The sequence below is a fragment of the Eleutherodactylus coqui genome, chromosome 5, assembly GCF_035609145.1.
Source record: "Eleutherodactylus coqui strain aEleCoq1 chromosome 5, aEleCoq1.hap1, whole genome shotgun sequence".
Lineage (NCBI taxonomy): Eukaryota > Metazoa > Chordata > Amphibia > Anura > Eleutherodactylidae > Eleutherodactylus > Eleutherodactylus coqui.
In genome coordinates, this window is record NC_089841.1 from 197679915 (window position 1) to 197697680 (window position 17766).

Here is a 17766-nt window from a genome sequence, read left to right on the forward strand (position 1 = left end):
TAGACTTCCCCAGCATTGGTGATGGTACTGCTGCGGTGGCTTCCGGCTCATCTGCCATGAGCTTGCAGAGCTGCGATGCATTGCAGATGCATTCCAGCGGCCATGGGAAATGCTCTGCTCAAGCTGCTTAACAATCTATCCTGACAGTGCTGCATTTTGAGGTCCCTCTCCACTGCCGCAATGAGATTCATCATTTTGGCATTGTAGCGGGGATCAAGGAGGGTGGCCAATCAGTAATGTTTTGATGTGGGCTATGCAACGGGCCTTCTGCAATCACTGCGGCATAAAAGCACTTATATGCTTCAAAGTGCCTAAGGTTCATGTCCCACATTCCTCGGGGTCAGGCCTAAGAGTGTCCTCAGGCTGGACCTCCCATCCACATAGAATAGCTAGGGTTAGTGATGAATAGAAGGAATGTTGCATAGCCCCCCTACCTTGCCTCTGGACTTACATTATCCCCCCCCCCCCCCCCCCCTCTTCTTCTACCTCTATGCTTCTCCCATGGGTGGAGAAATGTGTTGGAGAAGATGATCCCTTTTCAATCCCAAAGCCACCCTCCCTGCAGTGTTGAGTAATATCGGACTGGCCAGGCAGTTGGGAGATTAGTATCCCTTCCTCCTTCTGTCCCAACAACACATCATTGTCCCTGAAACCCTATACTGATCATTGTGTCATCACGACTGACCATTTTGGTCACTTCTTCAAAATAGGCTAAACCGGCACACATCTTTGATCTGCAGCCACTCCATGGGCTACTAGAAGCCGGGGAGCGCTTACAGCGGGAGGCCTTCAAAGGAAGTGAGGGGGAGCGCTGAATAGTATGAGTCAAAACCTGCACCAATGGTACGCCAGTAGGGAAAAAAACACACAGTGTTTCTCCCTGTCTATTTTGAAGCGGCCCTTTCCTTTTTATAACGACAGAGGTAAAAACCATGCGTTGTGATAAGCCCCGCCCCCTGACGTGTTGGCACTTAGCTATAAATAAGTGGGTTTTAGGTTGCAGTTTGGGCATTTGTTCTCTAAAAAGTAAGCAAATTAATACAGATAAAGCAAATTTTCATACAGTATATACAGTGTTTCCCTAAAAATAAGCCCTACCCTGATTTTCTGAGGGAGAGGTAGGGGCTTGAAATATAAGCCTTACCCCAAAGATAAGCCTAGCTACACTATGTGAAAAAAAGCAATATTTACTTAGCAGGCGCCGTCCAGGTCCCTTACGCCAGTCTCTGGAGTTTTGGCAGCTTGCTTGCAGTCCTCAGCAGCCAATAAAACATTGCTTCCTGGTAAAGTCGTTTGTAAAATCCACCTACAGGAAGCAATGGCTCTGATTGGCTCAGCCACAGCGCTCCAGAACCAATCAATGCAGCGCTCGGTGAACCAATACAGCCTTTCAATGCAATAGCTGTGATTGGTTCATCGAGCGCTGCATTGATTGGCTGAGCCGTGGCACTGGAAAACCAATCAGAGCTTCGTGGAGGCGGGGTTTACGAACCCGCTACCAGAAAGCGATCTTCTGTCAGCGACTGCAAGCAAGCTTCCGGATCTCAATACTGCAATTACGCCACGCTATTTGTGGTATAGTGCTCCCATTGATTTCACCCTCGCAGACTTGCGCTTGAACGTGATTTTCGGGCGCTCCTCATCAGTGATGGGGTATGCTAAAGCCGCTGTTGGAGGCAGAAACACTGCCTCCGAAGGCAAAAGAAAAAATTGTGGCGCTCTGCATCCCCTGAGAATAGGACCTAGCGCCTCTTTTGGGGCAAAAATTAATTTAAGACAGGGTGTTATTTTCGGGAAACATGGTAAAAGTCAGAGAGCTGCTGCAGCTGTAAGTGGCCTTCTATGTAGTGGACATGGCAGCAGCTGGACAGGGAGCCGTCAGTTTATCTGTCCTTGTAAAACAGGTCCAGCCACTAATTAGGCTAATTAGTTGTTTATGGCACTACATCTTCCCCCTCTCACATAGGCCATTACAATACACTGCCCCGCGGTCACACGGGCCGTTAGACTGCAGTGCCCCCCGGTCAAACCGATGAGGTGATACCCCGGGATTGACCTTTCAGCTGTCAGCTGCTCTGACAGCGCGGGAAAATGGGGAGAAATTCTGCGGGGCCAGTAACCGCGCTCTCATTGGCTGATGCGGAGCGACAGTCAAACCAATACTGTGGCGACGGTATCCTCTTTCATCACTGCCCTCCTATTGGCTGGCTGGAGCCGGCTGGGGGTGTGTGCTGCGTACTGCGCTCCGTGATTGGTGGAAAGTTGGCTAACTATTAACAAAGTGCAGCTGATAGATAGTGCGGAATGCGCTGAGAATCCTCCGGTCAGCGATCTCTACCCGATCGGCCGATGACAGTCCTGGGAAGGAATTTTACATCTTTCTCCGCAGCAGTTTCAAATGTTATACTAGAAGATTTTAGCGAGTCGTCAGTTTAACTGGTCATCTATTAGTTACATAGAGCAGTAACTATTAGTACTGATAGTGTACCGTACCCTAGAAGGGGCCCGATAAACCATATATCGTCACCATGTTCTATTATCCCAATGTGCTTCAACGACACACAGGCTGCTTCTCCACTGTGTGGTAGGTATTAGGTACTGTATAGCAGAGGGAGAGAGTGTGTGTATGTATGTATATATGTATATGTATATATATATATATATATATATATATATATATATACAGCTACACTGTGGCTATTCTTTATAGTAGAGCTTGGGGTGAGCCTGATATCGGGCTGGTCTTAGATCCCCTTCCTAAGCTGCAGGTTGCCATTTAAAGCCCTTCTGTACAGATTGGTGACTGACTTCAGGGAAGGATTTTCAGCTGCCTGATAAAATATATTACGGATTGCTCCTTCTGTCATGTTATGTGCCGCAGAAGTAATTGGCTCTGGGGTGACATCACTATATAAGACAAGGAAGGATTCCTGTATACTGCCCCCTAGCCCTCTGACGATGCAGCTGCAGTGGAGTATGTCAAGGGGCTATTGTATTCTAGAGTCTCCATACTATATACTATGCAGGTTATCCACTAGGCATATAGTACACTGGGGTTATGCAGGAGGCTTTGGGGGTCTTGAGTTTATTGCAAGCAGAGTCTGTTCATTGTAATACAAACAAATGAGACGGTCTTAACCCTTTCCAATCCACTGTCTGACGTCTGAAGACATTCTGATTGAAGGCTGTACGGCTCCGATGTCAGAAAACGTCCGGCAGGGTATTCTTGCTGTATATTACTGGCCGCTCTGTTGTCGGGGGGCCTCTCCAGCATATCCCATACCGCAGTACTGGCTCTAGCCAGCAGATGGCGCCATTGTATAATGGCAGAAAGAGAAAGTCCCCCAGGAAACCCTGAATCCAAAATTGGATTGCAAAGGGTTAAGTTATAGAATAGAGTTAAGTTTTAATAGGGGTAATAGACTAATGTTCCTAAGGCAGAGGGTCACAAAGCGGCCGTGTATGGTGGCGAAATTGTACTGCGCATGACTGCGTACTCACGCACGCTGCTATGTGCAACACCTGCTTTAGGGTTTTTTTTGTTTATATTTCCCGTCGCTTAGTGATGATGCATATACTCGCCACTAGAGATGAGCGAGCACGCTCGGTAAGGTCAGTTACTCGAGTGAGCATCACTCTTCTTGAGTAACTGCCTTCTCGTTCGAGCGTTCTCGGGGGGCGGCGGGGGTGAGCGGGGGGCGTCAGGGGGGAGAGAGAGATCTCTCTCACTCTCCCCCCCCCCCCCCCTCCTGCACCCCCGCCCGGACGAGAAGGCAGTTACTCGGAAAGAGCGATGCTCGCTCGAGTAACTGACCTTACTGAGCGTGCTCGCTCATCTCTACTCGCCACCCATACACAATGTAATTGCATATGGTCCCGTGTATATATGTGACAATGAGAACATTGGGCTCCATCTCACGTATATACACAGGAAAATTGGGGGTGGGTGGGGGCCGCGTCATTAAGGGGATGCTGTTGTCAATCAATGTTCAGGGGTCCCAAACAGCCCCCACAATGAGAACATGAGATGACGTTCAGTTGTCATGGCAGCCTAAGGCCTTCTGAATTCCCCCACTGCTGCCATGTCTGCTGACCCTGCAAGACATGCCTGTGGCTACATAAAATTAGTTTATTTTTTCCAAATATATATTTTTTTAAAGTAGTACAGCAAAAAATAAATAAATACATAAAATATATATATATATATATATGTGTGTGTGTGTATTAATTTGGTTTTGTCATAATCATACTGATCCATAGAATGAGGTTGTTATGTCACTTCTGCCACAGTTTAAAGCAAGACCCCCAAAGAATTTGGCGGCATTTCACTTTTTCCGTACATTACATGGTACATTCCATAATACTATTGAAAAATACAACTCGTGCCGCAAATACGAAGCTCTCAGACAGCTATGTTGATGGACGAATAATAGTTATGATTCATTGAAAGTGGGGAAGTAAAACCAAAAATAAAAAAAAAAGAGGGCCGCATCGATATGGGGTTTAGGGCTTATTCAGACGACCGTATATCGGCCGGGTATTCCCTCTCTGCAGGGGGAGGAGGCTGGAAGAGCCGGGAGCAGTGCACTGAGCTCCCGCCCCCTCTCCGCCCCATGCCACTATTTGCAATGGGAGGGGTGGAACGGGGGCATAGCTCCGCCCCCTTCCCGACCCTCCCATTGCAAATAGTGGCATGGGGCAGAGAGGGGGTGGAGAGGAGGCAGGAGCTCAGTGCACTGCTCCCGGCTCTTCCAGCTTCCTCCCCCTGCAGAGAGAGACACTGTATATAGGCCGACGTGAATACCCGGTTGATATACGATCGTCTGAATGCGCCCTTAGGCTGGTTTTACACCAAGTTTAGCCATGTTTTCTGTGACTTTAACTTTTCTTTTCGAGACCAAAATGCATCAGCAGATGTTGGTAAAATACGAGAATGAGAGAATGACATGCCCCCCCCCCCCAAAAAAAAAAAAACCTGTATGCTAAAAGGTGTAATATTTTTTCTTTTCAAACAAATTTCTCCATAGGCTTTTTTTAAAAAAAATGATTGTACAAAACGACGCTGATTAAACAACATCGCCAAAACATGTTTAAAAAATCCTTAATAGAACACAAAATTTCAGGTGATTTAAAACTTCCAGAAAGATACAAAAAAAAAAGTGATTATTATTTGTGTTTTTAGGTTGGCCGCTACTAAAGGCAGTAAGATTGTAAAACGGGAATACCTGAAAGTCAACGTCATCATCACATGGTAAGCTTAGCAATACTGAGGTTTGACGATTTCTGCACCCATAGACCGATTTATTTTAAACATGGTGCCTACTCAAATCTTATAGCTTAAAGGGGTTGTCCCGCGAAAGCAAGTGGGTCTATACACTTCTGTATGGCCATATTAATGCACTTTGTAATGTACATTGTGCATTAATTATGAGCCATACAGAAGTTATAAGAAATTTTTCACTTACCTGCTCCATTGCTAGCGTCCTCGTTTCCATAGAGCCGCCTAATTTTCGGCGTCTAATGGCCAAATTAGACGCGCTTGCGCAGTCCGGGTCTTCTTCTTTTCTCAATGGGGCCGCTCGTGCAGGATGCCAGCTCCGTGTAGCTCCGCCCCGTCACGTGCCGATTCCAGCCAATCAGGAGGCTGGAATCGGCAATGGACCGCACAGAAGCCCTGCGGTCCACCGAGGGAGAAGATCCCGGCGGCCATCTTCAGCCGGTAAGTAAGAAGTCACCGGAGCGCGGGGATTCAGGTAAGCGCTGTGCCGATTTTTCTTTAGGTCCCTGCATCGGGGTTGTCTCGCGCCGAACGGGGGTGGGGTTGAAAAAAAAAAAAACACGTTTCGGCGCGGGACAACCCCTTTAAGGTCGGTCATGCTTAAATAATCCGGACATGACTGCAGTTAAAGGATTATCTGGATTTAACTATTTATGTCCCCAATATGAGATTGGTGGTGGTCCGACTTCTGGCAACAACACCGATCAGCTGGGACTGAAGGGACTGGAAGCACCGTGGCCTTTTCTCCAAAGTGTGATGTCACGGTCATGGGTCACATGTCTTTTACGCAGCTCAGTCCTATTCGAGTGAAGGGGATTGAGCTGCAATAGCAGGCACCGCGGCTACACAAAGTTTGGCACCTTGAAGAGGCTGTAGCGCTTGTGCAAGCCCAGCAGCCCCTTCGGACAGCTGATTTGTGGTTGTGCTGGAACTCGAACCCCCACCAAGCTCACATTGGTGAGCTCTCTAATGATAGGTTGTTAATATTTAAGTCTACAGCTAACTCCTAAGTTAGGGTACATTTACATGACTACACGATTAAATAATTGCTTAAGACGAGCAATTTTGACTAATAGTCGTCCCTTGTAAAAGTAAGACCTGACAGCGCACTGAGCGAGAAATCGCTCATTAGTCACTAGTTGCTTCGTTTTACTCAGCTGAAACGAAGTGACAAATGAGCGACTTCTTGTATAGTGTAACCTCTATGAATGGAGGCAGGCGACTTGAAGGGATCTTCAATGCACCACACCTTCATTCAATAAACAACTATCGCTTCTGTAAAAGCACAGGAGCCATAGTCGTCCCATTTAAAAGCACCCTTAGGCTATTTAAAGTGTTTGTAGTGCACATTTGCAAGGGGGAAGTTAGCTTTACCATCCCTTACCACTAGATGTCTCTCTTGTAGCAGGAACTAGGAGGAGGGTCTGTAAGGGAGCTACTAATAGGAAGTGGGAGGCTGTGTGGCTGAAGCCACATGAGAGGCAGAGGCCCCGTTACTCAGGAGAGAAATAGCCTGGAGGGGTGGAGAGACTCTTACAGATGGGGCCTGACAAAGAGGAAGTCTACTATGAAGTTGCAGCTGCAGAGAATTGTGATGTTGACAAAATGGTTCCAATAGACTTCAACCCAGCCCCTATGAAGCGCACCTGGGGAAACAATGGCGCAAGAGGACAAGATCCAGTCCTGTGAAATGAGTCGATTGCTGGGATCTACTGGGGGAATGTTAGTCCAGTGGGCTCTTGTAAGGAAAGCCAAGTGTTGATGTAAGAGGGAACCTGTCAGCAGTTCCCAATATGTAAAACCGTCCATACGAACATGACGGTGAAGTTTACATTTTTCCAAATCTGCTACTTGTATAAGGTGATGGCATTCCTTGTAAAATTACTTCAAAGAGTCCTTTAAACAGACTTGCTGGTACATGGAGAAAGTGACAGGAAGCGACCCGCCAATTAACACCACACAGGAGTGTTCTGGGAGGTGTGACGGGAGACCCGTATGTCACGGTGTGGAGGTAGGTCCGTCGACTGCCCCTGTGGATTGGAGATGGTAGAAACAAAAAAAACAAACAATACTAAACTCAAAATACATCTAAGGATCATTCTGGCGTCAGACAGGTTAAAGGGGTTGTCCCGCGAAAGCAAGTGGGTCTATACACTTCTGTATGGCCATATTAATGCACTTTGTAATGTACATTGTGCATTAATTATGAGCCATACAGAAGTTATAAAAAGTTATTCACTTACCTGTTCCGTTGCTAGCGTCCTCGTCGCCATGGTGCCGTCTAATTTTCGGCGTCTAATCTCCAGATTAGACGCGCTTGCGCAGTCCAGGTCTTCTGCTTTTCTCAATGGGGCCGCTCATGCCAGAGAGCGGCTCCGTGTAGCTCCGCCCTGTCACGTGCCGATTCCAGCCAATCTGGAGGCTGGAATCGGCAATGGACCGCACAGAAGAGCTGCGGTCCACGGAGGGAGAAGATCCCGGTGGCCATCTTCAACCGGTAAGTAAGAAGTCACCGGAGCGCGGGGATTCAGGTAAGCACTGTGCGGTTTTTATTTTTAACCAGTGCATCGGGTTTGTCTCGCGCCAAACGGGGGGGCTGTTGAAAAAAAAAAAAAAACGTTTCGGCGCGGGACAACCCCTTTAATTGTTACTAGCTACCAGAGGCCTAGGTAAAAGCCTTTGTTGTTACCCCCTTGTATGAGGATTATTGCTTTGTCCTCTTGTTATTTAATATGTTTAATTTAGTATTGTATGTTCCTTTGTGTCCGTCAGTCAGAAGATCGTGCAGTATGTCCTTCAGCAGGTGCCGCCTCCGTACCCCGGCTCTCCCATACCTCGACTATCCCTGTACCTTTCTGCACAGCTCAGCTATGGAGTAGTCTGTGTTTATCACAGACAGTGTGACCTTCTTATAGGTAATGGAGCTTTGTACTTTGCACATAGCAAATACCGGGTAACATTCATCAGTCACCTATTATAAACATGACTTCATCCCTCATTTTGTTGCGTTTAAGCACTTTTGTGGGTCCCACAATATCTGTGCAATCATCAAAGATACATATACAGAGAAGTCACTGCACTAACGCCCTCCTGTAAAACGTAAACTTTATGAAATATAGTCATTAAAAGCACTCAATATTCAACAAAGTAAACTATGAAAAAACAAATCTTACATCAGCGTTGGAGGATCCCCAAAATAGGGCAAAATAGTGCTGCATGCTGCGCTATTGCATCCTGTAAACTACTGGCCAGAAACCAAACGGACCACTTCATAGTCAAGGGGGTCCATTGAACGCTGTTAGGTTCCGTCATGGGATGGATCCATTCAGCCAGGGGTTGACGTTTTTCTGCTCCCTGAACATTGCAGGGCAATGGAAACCACTTATACTGACGTGAACAAGTCCTTATTAGTCCTTACAGAAAGTCAATTTGTAGACTACGGCTACATGCTTATACACAGTGTGCATCGGGGAGACAGAAAAGTGGTGCGGCCATCTTTACCATAACCTCGGCAGGGAACATACAGTTCGGTATTTCTACCATTATGACTGCACTAGTACTTCTGATTTACTCAACAGTCCAACAAAAAAGAATAGAACATGACGTGTGCAAATTAATAACAGTTGTGGTCTAATCAGTTCCAAACTTTCACATACAATTCTGTGGATTTCATCATCCAACTTTCATTGCCATACTAATGTCTTTGGTCTGACATAAGGCAGTTTGGTGCCACTCTGATGCATTTTTAGCCAATATACATGTCTTTCCTTAATATATACATTTCTCTCCTATTGGGATCTATTTCTGCCTTTGAAAAACCACTGCACCCTATTGATCTGGTGAATCTGGCTAGAATGTCATTGTAACTGCTTATGTTTGGGCATTCCATCGGAACGCATCGCCCATTGTTTTCAACGGGGACAGCAAAAGCATTGCATGGCGTGCGAGGTGTATTGTATGTGAGTGAGATGTGATGCAGGGTTTCCCATTGAAAACAATAGGGAGCACTTGCCGATCCTCCGGTGCAGATGTCACCCGTGCTGGAGGATCACTACTTTCCTGAAGCGATGCGAGACGTTTTTGTGTCAAAAACGTCTGGCGAAATTGCACTTTGGCAAGTGAGAGATTGGGCCGAGTTCCAAGGCCAGATGTGGCACTCGCCTATGTGACATTAGCCTTCTGAGTATTTTCCTTCTGCCTACAATTCACTACCTTCGGCTTGGCATCATCCGGGCTTGGTGATTAGCAGAGAGAACTGTGCAGTTGAGAAGACATTAAGTGTTGATCCCTAAAACAACCTAAACCACCTAGATTATTATGTATTATTATAAAATCAGCCCAGATCTGAATGAATTATATATTTTAAACCCTAATCTCTTAATGACATAATCCAGCACATGCATTAAGGCCCATTTACACCGAGCGAGGATCGCTAAAAACCCCCCCAAAAAACGCTAAAAAGCGATCACTTGAGTGATCATCGTTGCGTCTAAACACGCAGCCATCGCGCACTTTTCGTGCACTGCTAGCTGATCGTTAAATTCAGTCCAACCTAAAAATCAACGTTCGCTCTTATCAGTAGTTCTCCACGGGGAGTGCTGATAGCATTGTTTTCCATCAGAGAATAAAGGAGCTGAATGGAGATAAGAGCCCTGGGGCTATTACCTGCATTCAGCTAAGGCTTCATTTGCACGCTAAATAGATAGTAAGTAGCTGAGTAGCTACTTAATAGTTTATGCAAAATGATCGCTCAAAGCTGTCACTCAAACTGTCATTTGAGCGATCATTGCTCCGTGTAAATGGGCCTTTAGGTATTCTAAAAATGTGCCCTATAGATCTACATTCTATCATCGGCACTTGTGGGTAGTAGATATCTTGCAAGTTTTCCTCGGTTTTCAAATCCTCGAGTCCACTTCTTTACACATGTAAGGTATTATGTCTTCTATAAACATTGGAAGATTTCTTCCACCCAGCAGTAGAGTTTTTGTATCAAACCTGTTCACTACTTTTTCGCCTGCTATTGTATAATTACTTAGTGCTAATTTAATTGCTTAAAAATGTGTTCATCTCTCAGACGAAGTGAAGACCACCTTAGAACGCTTGTACAAGGCGGAGAAGCTTGCAAAGATTGACTTACTGCACACTGAACAGTGAGTATTCTACAGTTTGTAGGCATCTTAAGCTGTTTTTCCAGATTGGAGCAGGATTTTTGTCATGTAAGAGGTCCACGTTTTTTTTGTTTTTTTTAAATCATTAGATTTTTATTGAAAATGTGCTAAGATACAAACATTATCAACAACCAGATACATTGTCATAAAGGTGGATCTTATACGTTCAGATTTGTAGATTAAGATTAGGATGAAGGCAGTACATTTTAACTAAAATCACATGTCATAGTTTTCAATTTGCATTGAACAAAATATCATGGAAAGTGGGATAAGGAAGGATGTATAGGGACGAAGGGGATTGGTAAGGAATGGAGGGAAGGGGGGGGAGGGTAAATTTAGGAAAAGAGTAGGGTGAAAGGGGGGGGAAGGTGGAGGGGAAACATTTACTACAGAAGAAAATTTAAACTGTAGGACCTTAACGAGGTCCAACATTCTTTGTCTGAATGTCGAATAAGTAATTAACATGAAAACATATTTAACCACGGACTCCACACATCGTAATAGGGTTGGATATCATTGTTTCGAAGTGCCAGAATCTTTTCAAACATACTGTGTTCTGATATTAATTGGGTCAGTTCTGTTAGAGTCGGGGTTGTGGTTGATTTCCACTTTCTGGCTATTAGATTTTTGGCTCCTAGTAATATGTGTCCTATGAGCTTTTTTAGAGGTGGGTGTATTTCCCCTGGATCCAGTAGTAGTAGGGCCAGTTTTGGTGTGAACGGTAGTTTGATGCCTGATATTTTATGAATGAGACTATATATGTCTGCCCAGAATGGGCTGATCATTGGGCACGACCAAAATATATGGAGTATAGATCCTGTCATTCCACATCCTCTCCAGCAGAGGTCACTTGTTGATAGGCCTCTTCTAGCTAGGGTCGTTGGGGTATAGTACCAACGTGTCAGAGTTTTTATGTGTGTTTCTACCAGTGAGACTCCCTGTGAGGCTCGTCCCACCCATCTAAAAGCTTGTAGCCAGTTTACAATAGGAATTTTTTGTTTTAAGTCTTTCTCCCAGTTGATAAGGTGACACTTTCCCAGAGTTTTTAAATTACCAAGAGGTCCACGTTTTTTAAATCTACCAACATTTATCCATTTATGGAACAATGAAATATTCAGCATTTACTGTTCACATACCGGCGGGCAGTCATTGTGCCATCAACAACCACCAACTCAGTCCTGCTGTCATAACTGATTGCCCCAAACCACGACTCCAGCACCGGTGTGGCCCTGTGAAATCACAGCAGGGTCTTTCTCCAAAGCGCAGACAGATATGCTGGCGATTATCACTTTGCCCCAGATAGAAACAGGACTTACAGTTAGGGCCAGAAATATTTGGACAGTGACACAAGTTTTGTTATTTTAGCTGTTTACAAAAACATGTTCAGAAATACAATTATATATATAATATGGGCTGAAAGTGCACACTCCCAGCTGCAATATGAGAGTTTCCACATCCAAATCGGAGAAAGGGTTTAGGAATCCTAGCTCTGTAATGCATAGCCTCCTCTTTTTCAAGGGACCAAAAGTAATTGGACAATGGACTCTAAGGGCTGCAATTAACTCAGAAGGCGTCTCCCTCGTTAACCTGTAATCAATTAAGTAGTTAAAAGGTCTGGGGTTGATTCCAGGTGTGTGGTTTTGGATTTGGAAGCTGTTGCTGTGACCAGACAACATGCGGTCAAAGGAACTCTCAATTGAGGTGAAGCAGAACATCCTGAGGCTGAAAAAAAAGAAAAAATCCATCAGAGAGATAGCAGACATGCTTGGAGTAGCAAAATCAACAGTCGGGTACATTCTGAGAAAAAAGGAATTCACTGGTGAGCTTGGGAACTCAAAAAGGCCTGGGCGTCCACGGAAGACAACGGTGGTGGATGATCGCCGCATACTTTCTTTGGTGAAGAAGAACCCGTTCACAACATCAACTGAAGTCCAGAACACTCTCAGGGAAGTAGGTGTATCTGTCTCTAAGTCAACAGTAAAGAGAAGACTCCATGAAAGTAAATACAAAGGGTTCACATCTAGATGCAAACCATTCATCAATTCCAAAAATAGACAGGCCAGAGTTAAATTTGCCGAAAAACACCTCAAGAAGCCAGCCCAGTTCTGGAAAAGTATTCTATGGACAGATGAGACAAAGATCAACCTGTACCAGAATGATGGGAAGAAAAAAGTTTGGAGAAGAAAGGGAACGGCACATGATCCAAGGCACACCACATCCTCTGTAAAACATGGTGGAGGCAACGTGATGGCATGGGCATGCATGGCTTTCAATGGCACTGGGTCACTTGTGTTTATTGATGACATAACAGCAGACAAGAGTAGCCGGATGAATTCTGAAGTGTACCGGGATATACTTTCAGCCCAGATTCAGCCAAATGCTGCAAAGTTGATCGGACGGCGCTTCACAGTACAGATGGACAATGACCCCAAGCATACAGCCAAAGCTACCCAGGAGTTCATGAGTGCAAAAAAGTGGAACATTCTGCAATGGCCAAGTCAATCACCAGATCTTAACCCAATTGAGCATGCATTTCACTTGCTCAAATCCAGACTTCAGACGGAAAGACCCACAAACAAGCAAGACCTGAAGGCTGCGGCTGTAAAGGCCTGGCAAAGCATTAAGAAGGAGGAAACCCAGCGTTTGGTGATGTCCATGGGTTCCAGACTTAAGGCAGTGATTGCCTCCAAAGGATTCGCAACAAAATATTGAAAAAAAAATATTTTGTTTGGGTTATGTTTATTTGTCCAATTACTTTTGAGCTCCTAAAATGTGGAGTGTTTGTAAAGAAATGTGTACAATTCCTACATTTTCTATCAGATATTTTTGTTCAACCCTTTAAATTAAACGTTACAATCTGCACTTGAATTCTGTTGTAGAGGCTTCATTTCAAATCCAATGCGGTGGCATGCAGAGCCCAACTCGCGAAAATTGTGTTACTGTCCAAATATTTCTGGCCCTAACTATCACTAAACACAACTGTTCTCCATTCTCGTATCCGGTTGTGTCTAGCAGTACAGCAGGTTGGTTGTTGCTGGCAGTAAAATCCAGTTAACGGAGTAACCATTCTCTGTACAGACATTGCACTATGGCTAGTTCTTCAGGAGATTACACAATATGATGCTCCCAAACATACCAATTATCCGACCTCTCAGTCAAACATTTGGGTGTATGGAGTCAAACTTTGCTATTTTGCATACCCGGTCACCTACAAAAAAAAGACCTTGTAATGTAACACACTTTCTGACTTATAGAATGAAACATTCTCCTTCACATGGATAAAGTTTGATCCAAGTTTCATAAATTATGTGCAGATCTGTCTGGGTGTAACACTTTCAATTTCCACCAGTGTATTTGAGGAAACATAGTCCCATCTCTGTTGTATCATCTTCTAGTAGAACTGCTTTAGTGACATGGACACAAATAAATTAAAATAAAGGAGCTTTATCCATGTATTTGCAGGATGCTGCAGCCAGGTTCATATACTAGCATGTTTTTGCTAATGTAACACGTTGTTTTCTTTATGCACATATTTATGGTAAATAAACTGGACGCTGAATTACATAATGAAACATTCTGTGTGTATTTTAGACATTTGTTGCTTCCAGATAATCTGATACTCATGCAGATGCTAGAGGATGCCCCAAATCCTTTTTTTGGGTTGATGGAGATACCTCCTGAACTGCCAGAACCAACGATGATCCCACAGGTAAAATAATGTGTTTGATCAGCGGTTAAGGGAGAGGGAATAATACCTCCACAGCGCCACCTATTGGAAGGCACGATTCCTTCAAGCTAAAGTTAGACTCTTTATACAAGCCTTTTAACAATGACTGGGAATTAAAAGCACAGCCCAGACTCCATGCACAGACAGCTATTTCAGTGTGCAGTAGGAGTCTGGCTTTCCTAGTGAGAGGCCTGGGATGGGGGTCAGAAGCACTATTTTTTCTCAGAGAGAGCACCTAGACGGTGAATGAGGAGACTCAAAAGGCCATTCATGCTCCGCTGGGTAATATGCAAATAAGGGAGATGGAATAATACCTCCACTGCGCCATCTATTGGAAGGCAGCATTTCTTCAATCCAAAGTCAGACTCTTTATACAAGCCTTGTAACACTAGCAAAGCCAGACTCCTACTGTACACTGATAAAGGGCAAATACCCTGAAACAGGTATATGTACATGGAGTCTGGCTTTGCTTTCAATTCCCAGTCATTGTTACAAGGCTTGTGTAAAGAGTCTGACCTTGGCTTGAAGGAATGCTGCCTTTGGCTTCAAGGAATGCTGCCTTACAATAAAAGGAGGCTGCAACTTATTTTTCATCAGGATAAGAAGCATCAAGCTACTGAGGACATAGGTCCTTAGTGCAATTTTGCGGATCGCTTACTTTGTTAGCTGCCATATTTATCATACAACTACTCTCTCTGCTGATATACAAGCACAGTATGTAGTCCACGCTGCGCTGTCCTCGCTCTGTATAGTCTGCGGAATTCTTGCGCTGTTTTACTCTAGCACTGATTGAATACTTTCTTCCTATACTCTGTATAAGAGGAAAGTTCTCAACACCCAGGGGCAGCCGCAGCTCCTGTAGTAGGTGCTGCAGCAGAGAGATTAATTTATGAATATTATGGCAGCTAAAAAAGTAAGTGATGCCATGCTGCAATCAGGTTTGTATCACTAGTTTATGCTGCCCTCAGATACAGCAGTAGAATGGTTTCGGAGGTCTCTACACAATGCATTTCACTTTCTTCTCTTTTGATATGGAATAGCTTTCTGTGCTTTTGGAGACTTCAGGCCCTGAGATTGTGCGACTAGAAAAGACTCCTCCAAGACATACAAGAGGACGCCATGCAGCAGGTGAGATGTGAGGGGCACAGACTAAAGGAAATGAGGCTGTTGATTTGATCTAGCTTGCACACTCAAGTTTGTTCTCTATTTCATAACCATGATCCTACCAGGTGGTGTCTTCTACAGTAAGGACTGACAATGTCTGCCACATTCCTTTCTATTAATTGTTTTGTGCACTGAGCAAAAGTTTAGAGAAAGTTACTGTTGAGTTCATAACACTTTGGGACATCATGAGCTCCGTAACCTCAGGCGCTCTTTAGTTTTTAGCATCTTTTAAAGGGGCTCTGTCACCGTATTTTGCAGCCCTTGCTGAGTTCACCATAAGGTAGTGACAGTCACACTGATTACACTGATGTATCTGCTATATATATCTGTGCAGTAGTTTTGGAGATAATTACAGTTTACTAGTAGCAGGCAGACACAGAACTAGTCCTGCATATACATATTCAAACATCTGTACTGCGCATGTCTGACGGCAAGCCATGCGGAACATCTGCAGTACAGATGTGTGTGTGGGACACGCACGTCCCACACACACAGCTCTGCAACACGCACGTCCCACACACACAGCTCTGCAACACGCACGTCCCACACACACAGCTCTGCAACACGCACGTCCCACACACACAGCTCTGCAACACGCACGTCCCACACACACAGCTCTGCAACACGCACGTCCCACACACACAGCTCTGCAACACGCACGTCCCACACACACAGCTCTGCAACACGCACGTCCCACACACACAGCTCTGCAACACGCACGTCCCACACACACAGCTCTGCAACACGCACGTCCCACACACACACGGCTCTGCAACACGCACGTCCCACACACACACGGCTCTGCAACACGCACGTCCCACACACACACGGCTCTGGTACACGCACATCACACACACACACACGGCTCTGGTACACGCACATCACACACACACACACGGCTCTGGTACATGCACATCACACACACGGCTCTGGTACATGCACATCACACACACGGCTCTGGTACATGCACATCACACACACGGCTCTGGTACATGCACATCACACACACACACGGCTCTGGTACATGCACATCACACACACACGCGGCTCTGGTACACGCACATCACACACACACGCGGCTCTGGTACACGCACATCACACACACACGCGGCTCTGGTACACGCACATCACACACACACACGCGGCTCTGGTACACGCACATCACACACACACACGCGGCTCTGGTACACGCACATCACACACACACACGCGGCTCTGGTACACGCACATCACACACACACACGCGGCTCTGGTACATGCACATCACACACACACACACACGCGGCTCTGGTACATGCACATCACACACACACACGGCTCTGGTACATGCACATCACACACACACACACGGCTCTGGTACATGCACATCACACACACACGGCTCTGGTACATGCACATCACACACACACGGCTCTGGTACATGCACATCACACACACACGGCTCTGGTACATGCACATCACACACACACGGCTCTGGTACATGCACATCACACACACACACACACGGCTCTGGTACATGCACATCACACACACACACACACGGCTCTGGTACACGCACATCACACACACACACGGCTCTGGTACACGCACATCACACACACACGCGGCTCTGGTACACGCACATCACACACACACGCGGCTCTGGTACACGCACATCACACACACACGCGGCTCTGGTACACGCACATCACACACACACGCGGCTCTGGTACATGCACATCACACACACACGCGGCTCTGGTACATGCACATCACACACACACGCGGCTCTGGTACATGCACATCACACACACACGCGGCTCTGGTACATGCACATCACACACACACGCGGCTCTGGTACATGCACATCACACACACACGCGCGGCTCTGGTACATGCACATCACACACACACGCGCGGCTCTGGTACATGCACATCACACACACACGCGCGCGGCTCTGGTACATGCACATCACACACACACGCGCGGCTCTGGTACATGCACATCACACACACACGCGCTGCTCTGGTACATGCACATCACACACACACACACACGCGCGGCTCTGGTACATGCACATCACACACACGCGCGGCTCTGGTACATGCACATCACACACACACACACGGCTCTGGTACATGCACATCACACACACACACGGCTCTGGTACATGCACATCACACACACACACGGCTCTGGTACATGCACATCACACACACACACGGCTCTGGTACATGCACATCACACACAGAGCCGTGTGTGGGATGTGCATGTACCAGAGCCGTGTGTGTATGTTGTTTTGTCTGAACATATTCATAGGGATCTAGGCCGCAATTATTTTAAGTGCATACTTTTTGTGCGCGTAGGTCCCCATGTGAAGGAGCCCTAATAGTAAGTAACAGAACATGCATGGTCATCTCTCCATCAGGAACAGCGGTCTCACAAACTG

The 17766-nt window shown here is 45.9% G+C and overlaps 1 protein-coding gene across 1 annotated transcript in view; it reads left to right on the forward strand.

Annotated features, from left to right (window-relative positions):
• Window positions 1–2333: 2333 nt before the first annotated feature.
• Window positions 2334–17766, forward strand: part of REC8 (REC8 meiotic recombination protein) — a 33091-nt gene continuing 17658 nt past the window's right edge. Inside the window, exons 1-6 of the mRNA XM_066605001.1 lie at window positions 2334–2584; window positions 5183–5251; window positions 8051–8193; window positions 10353–10428; window positions 14038–14155; window positions 15214–15301. Coding sequence (XP_066461098.1) covers window positions 2529–2584; window positions 5183–5251; window positions 8051–8193; window positions 10353–10428; window positions 14038–14155; window positions 15214–15301 — 550 coding nt within the window. The 5' untranslated portion in view covers window positions 2334–2528. The remainder of the gene's footprint in view (window positions 2585–5182; window positions 5252–8050; window positions 8194–10352; window positions 10429–14037; window positions 14156–15213; window positions 15302–17766) is intronic.